The 11,122-nt window shown below is 46.3% G+C and overlaps 1 protein-coding gene across 1 annotated transcript; it reads right to left on the bottom strand.

Annotated features, from left to right (window-relative positions):
* Nucleotides 1-1,922: 1,922 nt before the first annotated feature.
* On the bottom strand, nt 1,923-2,516 carry LOC121291699 (transcription factor SOX-4-like). The gene has a single exon (XM_041213190.1). It carries the CDS (start codon nt 2,514-2,516, stop codon nt 1,923-1,925), a length of 594 nt encoding a protein of 197 aa, XP_041069124.1.
* Nucleotides 2,517-11,122: the final 8,606 nt, after the last annotated feature.

Here is an 11,122-nt window from a genome sequence, read left to right as displayed (position 1 = left end):
GTGAAGTAGAAAGCTGTAGACTGCAGTAAGATATCAATGGATTAGTCAGGTGGGCGGGACAGTGGCAAATAGAGTTCAATCCAGAGAGTGTGATGTGATGCATTTGGGAAAGGCTAACAAGGTAAGAGAACCCACAATAAATGGTAGGATTCTGAGATGTGTGGAGGAACAGGAGGACCTCGGAGCACCCGGATACTTGCCTTAAGATAAAAGCAAAACACTGCAGATGCTGGACATCTAGAACAAAAACAAAAATACCTGGAAAAACTCAGCAGGTCTGACAGCAGGATACTTGCCTTTATTGTCTGAAGTATAAGTTATGAGAGTTGGGAGGTTATGCTGGAACTGTGTGCAATGTTGGTTAGGCCAATGCTGGATTACTGTGTGCAGTTCTGGCCACCACACTATGGGAAAGCTGTGATTGCACCAGAGACGATACAGAGGAGATTTATGAAGATGTTGCAAGGCTAGAGAATTTTAGTTATGAGGAAAGATTGGATAGGCTGAGGTTGTTTACTTTGGAATGGATGAGGCTGAGGGGATACCTAATAGAAAGTGTATAAAATTATAAGGGGTCCAGATAAACTGAATTGGAATGTCCCATTCCCCTTTGCTGAGGGGCCATAACCAGGGGCATAAATTTAGGAGATCAGAGGAGACTAAAGGGGAAAATGTTTTAACACCAAGGATGCTGGGAATCTGGAACTCACTGCCTAAAAGGGTGATAGAGGCAGGAACCCTGATACCACTTTAAAATAAACTTGGATATGAGGAAAGGTTGGACAGGTTAGGCTTGTATCTGCTGGAGTTTAGAAGAGGAAGAGGTGATTTGATTGAAACATATAAGATGGGTCTTGATAGGGTGGGTGTAGAGAGGATGTTTCCTCTTGTGGGAGAATCTAGAACTGGGGGCCACCGTTTAAAAATAAGGGGCCACCTATCAAAGACAGAGATGAGGAGAACTTTTTTTGTCTAGAAGGTTGTAAGTCTTTGGAGCTCTCTTTAAAAAGGCAGTGGAAGCAGAATCTTTGAATATTTTTAAGCAGAGCTGGATAGATTCTTGATAAGCAAGGAGGTGAAAGGTTGTTGGGAATAGGCAGGTGGTTACCATGATCTCACTGAATGTCGGAGCAGATTGGAAGGGCCAAGTGGCCTATTCCTGCTCCTAATTTCTATGTTTGTATGTATATTTGCACTTCAAATGCCATGACCTACAGGACAATGGACCAAGAACTGGAAAGTGAGATTAGGCTGAATGGCTGCTAGTTGGCCAGTGCAAATATGATGGGCCAAATGGCCTCCTTCCATGCTGTAAATTCCTACGATTTCTATGAGGTGTCTTCTGAAAATGCATACATTTACTGGGCTCTTTTTATTTATCCAATTGGGAATTTATTCAAAAATCTACTAAATTTGTCAAAGACACATTGGCTATCCTTGACTAACCCACTCATTTTTAAATGTTCACTAATTTTAACTCAAATTGTGGAATTCAGGTGATTGCCCAGAACTGACATTAGACTAACTAAAGTTTAATTGGTTATATCTTTATCCTTTCCTCTCCTCTTGGCTACTCTCCAAATCAATGGAACAATTTCCATTTCTCGGATGATTATGACAATAATCTCTGCTCTCTCCTCTGGGTCCTTTTTATTGCCTTCACCTTACTCTCCCATCCTAATCTTCACTTTCTCCATTTCTCTGTGGTCAAACTTTCTCAGCTACCTTAACTACCCCACGAAGGCTTGGCCTCCGTTCCAATCAACAAAAGCTGCACTGATGTAGCATCTTTAATGTAGAAACACATCTCAAGGCCGCTTGAAAGAGACACAACCAGTCAAAGGTGACCATCGAACCAAAGAAAGAGAAATTAGGATAAGCGACCAAAAATCTTGGAAAAAAATTGGGTTTTATTGAAGTTATTAAAGGAAGAGGAGGAGGTAGGAGGCAGAGGGATTCCAGTACATGGGACTGAGACGTGTGAAGTCACCCTTCTGGGGCCGGCTGTGCTTCTTGAAAGATTTCACCTCCTTCCTGCAGCTTCTCTCGTCCGCTCCTGCTCCGGACTCCGACCTGACCTTCTTCCTGGGTCTGTATTTGTAATCGGGATAATCTGCCATATGCTTCAGCCTCAGGCGCTCCGCCTCTCTGATGAACGGGGTCTTCTCATTGTCCTTCAGCATCTTCCACTTCTTGCCCAGGCGTTTGGAGATCTCGGCGTTGTGCATGTCCGGGACCTGCTCCATGATCTTTTTCCTCTCGATCTGAGACCAGACCATGAAAGCGTTCATGGGCCTTTTGATGTGCCCGGTGGGGGTTTTGCACCAGTCTGGGTTACAGCTCGCCTCCTCCTCGGCTTTGACAGAGGCACTGGTCCAGGGAGCTTCCCCAGAATGAGCGGAGAAGCCGGGATTCGGGCTGGAAGCTGCGCTCATATCACTAATCCCACTGTCTGCCGCTTCCCTGCAGCTGTTGCTGCTGCTTTTACTTTCCGAACTCTTTGTTTGTTGCACCATTTTAAACAGTGGGGGGGGGGGGGGTGAAGAAAATCATGCAACTTTAAAAAATAATAATGTTTCTGTATAAAAACCCCCTTTATTGCAGCAGCGAGCCTTCAGCGCAGCCGCTCACAGCTCATCCCCTCATCAATTTCTGCGTCAATTTCTGTCCCCACATCGCGGCCGCGCGGGATGGATACAGTTTCACTGATTGACGTGTCTCCCAGCCAATCGGAACACCCCGGCCTCACCAATCACGGCACAAGGGCGTGGCTTCTCCCCGGGTCCATGACATCACTCCCAAACCAACCCAATCAGCGCTCGGGGACTGAACCCTTCACATTGGCAGACTCACCAGGACTGAATCAATGAATGGGTCATTGTTTTTTCCAATAAATTATATAGATTTTTCTTTTCCCACCTATTCATTCTCACCTATCCATTCTTAATTAGCACATTCGTTTAAATAATATCACCAACTTTAACACCTATGTGTTCTTTTGTTCTGTTGTCTGTGACATCTTTTGATATTTTGATGATCTGCTTCTATCACTGCTTGTTTGTCCCTACAACCACACCCCACCCCCTCCACTTCTCTCCCCCAGCCCAAACCCACCACCACCCCCCCCCCCCCCCCCCCCCCCCCCCCCACACACACACACACACACACACACAGACCTTAAACCAGTTTATATTTCACCCCTGGTCTCCTCTACATTGGAGAGACCAAACGTAAACTGGGCGACCGCTTTGCAGAACACCTGTGGTCTGTCCACGGGAATGACTCAAACCTCCCTGTCGCTTGCCATTTTAACACTCCACCCTGCTCTCTTGCCCACATGTCTGTCCTTGGCTTGCTGCATTGTTCCAGTGAAGCCCAATGCAAACTGGAGGAACAACACCTCATCTTCCGACTAGGCACTTTACAGCCTTCCGGACTGAATATTGAATTCAACAACTTTAGGTCTTGAGCTCCCTCCCCCATCCCCACCCCCTTTCTGCTTCCCCCTTCCTTTTGTTTTTTTTCCAATAAATTATATAGATTTTTCTTTTCCCACCTATTTCCATTATTTTTAAATATTTTAAAATCTTTTATGCTCTCCCCACCCCCACTAGAGCTATACCTTGAGTGCCCTACCATCCATTCTTAATTAGCACATTCGTTTAGATAATATCACCAACTTTAACACCTATGTGTTCTTTTGTTCTATTGTTGTTGACATCTTTTGATGATCTGCTTCTATCACTGCTTGTTTGTCCCTACAACCACACCAACCCCCTCCACCTCTCTCTCTCTCCCTCTCTCTCTCCGCCAACCCCCCCCCCCCCCCTCCCCACCCCCACCCCCCCCCCCCCCCACACACACACACACCTTAAACCAGCTTATATTTCAACTCTTTCTTGGACTCGAACTCAAGTTCTGTGGAAGGGTCATGAGGACTCGAAACGTCAACTCTTTTCTTCTCCGCCGATGCTGCCAGACCTGCTGAGTTTTTCCAGGTAATTCTGTTTTTGTTTTGGATTTCCAGCATCCACAGTTTTTTTGTTTTTATATTTCACCCCTTCCTTGGATTCACCTAGTTCTGTTGAAGGGTCATGAGGACTCAAAACATCAACTCTTTTCTTCTCCGCCGATGCTGCCAGACCTGCTGAGTTTTTCCAGGTAATTCTGTTTTTGTTTTGGATTTCCAGCATCCGCAGTTTTTTTGTTTTTATCAATGAATGGGTCATTTGTGTAAAATGTACGGCCAGAAAATAACAATAATAAATAACAATAAGAAATAACAATAATAATAATAAATAAAAACGGAAAACGCTGGAAAAACTCAGCAAGTCTGACAGCATCTGTGGCGAGAGAAAGAAGAGTTAACGTTTCGAGTCCGTATGACTCTCCTTCAGAGCTCCTACAGAGTCATACAGGCTGGAAACGTTAACTTGTTTCTCTCTCCACCGATGCTGTCAGACCTGCTGAGTTTTTCCAGCATTTTCTGCATTTATTTCAGATTTCCAGCATCCGCAGTATTTTTCTTTAATAATAAATAACATTTGGCTTTGACCATTTTCATGGGATCAAAGGTGAAAGTAGGATAGCAGGGTCATTGAGGCCTCAAGGGGGGTCATCCCAGCCTTTTTTAGTTGAGTCGCCCCAGGCCCAGGTAAAGTTGCCATGCTCAGGATTACCATTTATGGCCAATGACAGAATTTTCGGTGATAAAAGCAAAAAACTGCAGATGCTGGAAATCCAAAACAAAAACAAAAACACCTGGAAAAACTCAGCAGGTCTGGCAGCATCTGCGGAGAGGAGCACAGTTAATGTTTCGAGTCCGAATGACCCTTCAACAGAACTTAGTTCTGTTGAAGGGTCATTCGGACTCGAAACGTTAACTGTGCTCCTGTCCGATTTTTCGGTGACGGTGGTGGAAGAGCTGGAACCTCAAGGGACAACGACTGCTTCCAGGAGGAGGACCCCTCAAGATGAGGACTTGTGTTTCCTTTAAGCACACATTAGGATTTCAACAGGAAACTACCCCATGTTCCCAAGTCATGTTGTGGATTGAAGTTGTAAACAGAAGCTACTGGAGGAAAGTGCGAGAGCGCGACGGAAACGAGGAGAGGATCTGCCCATGGGCAGGTTACTCCTCCTATTACCGGGGCACGAATCAATGTAAGTGTCCCCTCAGCCTGAGAAGGACACAACTAAACCGTTACACATGACCCAATCAAACGAAGAAAGACTGTTAGTTATATAGTGCCTTCCACTGGCTTGGGACACCCTAAAACAAAATTACAGCCAATCACATACTTTTGAAGAAAAGTCACTCTTGTGAAGTAGGAAACAGGATAACCAAGTTATGCACAGCAAGCTCCCACATACAGCAATGTGATAATGGCCAGATAATTTGTTTTTGTGATGTTGATTGAGGAATGAACACTGGCGACAAATCTCCTGATTCTCTTTGAAATAGCATCATAGAATCTTTTACATATAACTGTGAGGGCAGAAGGGTCCTCAATTTAAGGTCTCATCCAAAAAACTGTACCTTTAACAGTGCAGCACTCCCTCAGTATTGCACTGAGACCTTGATTTTTGTGCCTAAATCCTGGAATGGGGTTTGAACCTACAACCTTGTGACTCACAGTGCTACCAACTGAGCCATGGCTGTCAGGGAAGCATCACCAGTGGGACGATTGGCAGTCAGAATAAAAAACATGTTATTTCTTTATTAAAAACAAGATGCTGACACTTACCGACAGGGTGTGAGAACTGTCTGTTGATTCAAGCAGGAGTGGGGCTCATTTCTGACGATTGTGTCTAATTGAAAATTAACAGGAAAAATGGCCACCCCGTCACAGAATCTGGAAAGTTTGTCCTTCTATTTAAAGTTACTTTCTAGTTTCCTCCTGATGTGGTATTTCTCCTTTCAATTATCATTTTATTGGACTTTGTTTAATTACAGATTGGCCCAGAGGGAAGAAGAAACACAATTTCAGTTGTACACATAAACCACATAATCATACTGTTCTTTTGGATGCATGCCACTGCTTAATGTCTTCATAACAATTCGATTATGCTAGTGGCAATCAGTGCTTACAATATAATAAAGATTAAAATTAAATTACAATTATTTCACTAAGTGTCGCATGCATTACAAATTGTCTTTCGTATTTCAAATAGTCATGATATTTGTGTTTACATTCCTCCTAGTCTGTTTTCCTCTATACCTCTTTGTACCATCTCTGGATAAGGGAAATTCCACTGGTTTTAAGGTTATGATGAATTTTTGCTCATTAAAAAAATGGAACATTCTGTGGATAACAGTTGTATTATTTTGGGGGAATGAAGAAAGTACATTTTTAAAAGGCCTGATTTCTGCTTCACTACTTACAAATTTTGCATTTTCTGGGCTCCTATGGCAATTGTACTCAGCAATGATAACTTTCTAATGGTAAATACAGTATCACCTTGTAATGTGTATGACACTGAATCATGAAAATTCAGGACATTTTGGAATATTTGACTCCACAAGTGCAGGAACATAGCAAACGTTTCCCTTACTTTGCCAAGGCAAAGCAATGGGATATTTCTTTGAATTTGGAAGGTTGGAATTTGAGACTATTCTCCCAGGATATAAACTCTGGGATAACAGAGGACACAACTCCACACAACAACTGCATTGGAATTCATTCAACGCATTCACTGTAAAGGCACAGAAACTATATATTCCCAACTCATCTGCAAATATTTATTTACCTTGACCTGATAACATCAGTGAGTATACAAAGATTTCATCCAGGACAAAACAGTCCAATTGGTCGGCACCCCATCTACCATCTAGAAATTCACTCCCTCCGCCACTCATACACATTGGTAGTAGTGTATCCATGTACAAGATGCATAGCAGCAACTCGCCAAGGCTCCTTTGACAGCACCTTCCAAACCTGTGACCTCTACACCTAGAGGAGCAAGGGTAGCAGATATACGGGAACACCACCACCTCCAAATTCCCCTCCAAGTCACACACCATCCTGACTTGGAATGATGTCAACTGTCGCTGGTCAAAGACCTGGTACTCTCTTCCTAACAGTACCGTGGGCGTACCTACACCACACAGTCTGCAGCAGTTCAAAAAGGTGGCTCACCACCACATTCTCGAGGATTAATTGGGGCTGGGCAATAAAAACACTTGATGGTGATGCTCACACACCAGGAATGAATTTAAAAGAACATTTATGTGGATTAAATGGAGGGGGAAATGAAATAAACCCTTCATAGAATCTTTGATTGGTTGAGCCTTGGGTTTTTCTAAGATGTCATACGTAGCAATATTTTACTGACTGCCAGAAGTTTAATTGTAAACATATAGAAAAACTTTTGGCAACTGCCTGTGGTAGCATCAACCATTGAACTCTTGACAGATCAAAAACCAAAAGCCCTGAATATGGAAAGGGGCTCTTGCCTGTGTTTGCTTTTCCCAATTATAGCTATTTGCATTATTCTCATTTATATTGCATTTCTTCCCTCAGCTGCAACATACAATATCTAATTTACAGGTATGAAGGAAATTGACTTTGTGTATTAAAAATCTCATCTGACAATTAGAAATGATGTTCAGATTCTATCTACATTAACACCTCCAATGTTCCTTCCAGTCTCTCAAAATGTCTTCTTACCCACAATCATTCTCTCTGAGCTAAACTACAAATGAGTTCTGTCTGTCCTGTGTAATTGCTCCCTCATTATTCAAGTAGCCTGCTCTAGGCTAGAAGGAGATGCTTTGATGACTGGATTTTTAATATCAAGGGTATGGTACCTCACATAAAACAATCTATTAAGTGGGATCCCGATGGGGAATCTCCTCCTCTTCCTTCAACCTCAACCACATCTGCCATATCTCCATTCGATGAATCCATTGAGCTATCTAGTGTAAACCATATCGTCATGAATCAGAGAGGCCCAAACCCCCTTTTCACTTTTGAGAATTCAGCTTCAACTCTTTTGATGCTGCCATTTCCAGAATACAATTTTCTTTAAAGGAGACTCTTCAAGATTGTCGGTGCAGACTCGATAGTCGAAGGACATCTTCTGCACTGTGATTAGATAATTAGATTACATATTTTAATTGCGTGTACTAATACAATGGTTTTTACATGAGTGAGTATGGAAGCTTTTCATGTTTAGCAATCTCAGTCAGATATTAGGTGGAATTTTCCGAGCCCTCTGGCATGGGCATGATGGATGGTGAGTGTGGAAAATATGATGTGACCAGTCTTCAGGACAGTGTGAAGGCAGGTCTCTGTCGCGATCGTCCGCTCAGCCTGCCAACGGCAGGCCGCATTTCCCGCTATTGGATGGTGGGGAGCTAATTGTAATACATCAGGGTATAATTAAAAGGTCATCCTGCCAGGCTCTTGGAACCCCCCGGGAAAGCACACCGACGTGTTTCACAACAGCACCCAGGGGACGTGCACTTGGCGGCCTTCACTGTGGGGGAACTGAGGTGAGTGAGCAGCAGCGTTCTCCAAAGCTCGCCTGTTATTTACAGACCTCAGGGGTGCTGGGGGGACAGGGGCAACTGATGCCTGGCCTCGGAGGTAAATGCTGAGGGGTGGGGGGTGTCCGGACGCAAGTGCTGGCCCACCTCAGAGGCGACTGCTGAGGGGGGAGGATGTCCAGGGGCAAATACTGGCCAGCCTCGGAGGCGACCGTTTTTGGTGGGGGGGTCAAGTCCAGTCACGTCTCTAGACATGCCCAGTCATTGACGACACTGCTTCTCAGTCATCTGCAGGAATAGCAGGAGGCGTCTGTAACCTTGGGTGTTACTAGGCGCCACATCCCGCGCACAGGCAATTGAGGTGGGGGGCAGGGTAAGCGAGGGAAGTGGCCACGCCTTAGGGACACCTGTGTACACTGACCATGTCTCAGCAACTGAGACAGATCAGACGCAGCCACAGTGATGTGATTGGGGTGTGTTTCCTAGCCTGTCCATGCAGACAGGAGGACCACGTCAGGATCATGGATCCTGGTGACCTAGCCTGATGGCCGACAGAGACCATAGAAGACAGAGGAGAGGCTCTTGGCCACACAAAGGCAGGAGCAGCAACCTCATGAAGAAGGGGCAGCAGGGGCTCCTGCCCAGGAGCCGTGGCTGGCTGGCGCCTAGCAACACCCAGGGTCTATAGACGCCGCCTGCCATTCCTGCAGATGACTGAGAACCAGTATCACTGACGACTGCTCATGTCTATGGAGCTGGTGTCTCACATCTGCCACTTACTGCAGGACTTGGTGCCAAGGAGACATGGAGTGTGGCTGTGAAAGTGACCGTGGTGCTCGGTTTCTATGCCAGTGGCTCCTTTCAGAGCTCCACAGGTGACCTCTGTGGGATTTCACAATCCACCGCCCACAAATACATCCATGAGATCAGGGATGCCATCTTCTCCATGGCAACAACTTTGTGCACTTCACCTGGGACTGGGACAGCCAGGGTACAAGGGCCATTGGATTTGCCCTGATCTCAGGATTCCCACAGGTACAGGGTGTGACTGACTGCGCTCATGTGGTGCTCAGGTCTCCGCTGCAACACTCAGTGACTTCATCAACCGCAAGGGCTTTCACTCACAGAACATGCAGCTGGTGTGCAACCAACAGAAACGCACCCTGCAGGTCTGCACACAGTTTCCAGGGAGTGTGCACGATGCCTACTTCCTGAGTCACTCGCAGATCCACAGAAGCTGCAGCGTTGGCTCCTCAGGAACAAGAGTTACCCACAGAGACCGTGGCTGATGACACCCATGCAGCAGCCTCAGACTGCAGCAGAGCGACGTTGTAATGAGGCTCATGCAGCAGCTCACTACTTGGTGGAGCAGACCATCGGGATGCTGAAGATGAGGTTCCGGTGCCTGGACCGGTCTGGTGGAGCCCTGCAATACAGTCCACAGAGGGTGTCTGCTGTACCCTTTACAACCTGGTGCTGCAACTGGGAGATGAGCTGGCTGAGGAGGAGATGGAGGAACTATACATCTCCTCCGACAAAGAGGATGCCGACGGGGATGAGGGTGAGGAGGTCTTCAGTGATGACGATAACAGGGATGAGGTTCTCACACTGACCAGCGGAGGCAGGCGCACTAGGGAGGCCCTCATAGCTGCCAGGTTTGTGGAGGATGATGGCGACCTGTAGTGAGGTGTCCCTGTATGTCCTCACATCACAGTTGTGAACGTTTGACTCCAGTCTGGCTTATGGCAGCGCCAATACCCTCTGTGAGAATGCTCCTGTCATGGAGATGCGCTGGAGGCCCTAACAGTCACTTGATTCTAGGAGGATGATGACAACATGCAGTGAGGACACTCCATAGATCTTCACACAGCCTCTGAGAATGTCTGACTCCTGTCTGGCCAAGGGCAGCTCGCATGCGCTCCGTAATCAGGGTCATCTCAGAGACACAGCCATGAAATTTTAGAAGCATCTGATGCTGTGTCCGCCTTCAGCACATCAGCCCTTCAGGAGCTGGTGCACAGCATCACTGGTCACAGATGCTGGTGTGATGGGGGCCAGTCCCACCTTAAAGATGCTGAGAGCACACAGAGAGAATGAGAGAACTCTGTGGTGCCTGCCCACTACATTCTGGCAGCAATGACCAGCACCATCGAGGTGCAGGCATCAGTAATGTGTCTGGGGAGTGTGAGGCTGGACCATCACTGTGGTCTGAAGGCTGCACAGACACAGGGAAGAGGCCCTGGACTGAGACACCTGCCTTTATCTTGTGTAGAAAGGATTCACATCTGAGTGACAAGAACACGGCTCATCAGAACAAGGAGCCACAGGCAGGGAGACATTCTTAGGAGTTTATTGACAATAGTGAACATTATGTACAAATGACCAACACCCATGCCCAGGCTGTGCAACTATATTTACCAAGCTTTCCTAACCCTGCCACTACGTCTTGGTGCTCCCCAGACATCCACAGCAGAGGTTGGGGCAGCCTGCTGACTGTGACACTCTGTCTGTGATGACTTTGGTGGGCGTCCTCTGGAGGGCCGAGACCTGGTGGGCCACAGCCTGCTGTGTGGCAGTGTCGCCCTCCTCGGCCTGTGGAGCTGGAGCTGCTGAGGTCACAAGAAGAGGGGA

The sequence above is a fragment of the Carcharodon carcharias genome, chromosome 19, assembly GCF_017639515.1.
Source record: "Carcharodon carcharias isolate sCarCar2 chromosome 19, sCarCar2.pri, whole genome shotgun sequence".
NCBI lineage: Eukaryota > Metazoa > Chordata > Chondrichthyes > Lamniformes > Lamnidae > Carcharodon > Carcharodon carcharias.
Note: the sequence above shows the minus strand (reverse complement) of the source record. Positions and strands in the feature narration are given on the sequence as shown.

Coding starts and splice junctions, on each gene's coding strand:
- LOC121291699 (XM_041213190.1), bottom strand. CDS start 2,516: ATGGTGCAACAAACAAAGAGTTCGGAAAGTAAAAGCAGCAGCAACAGC.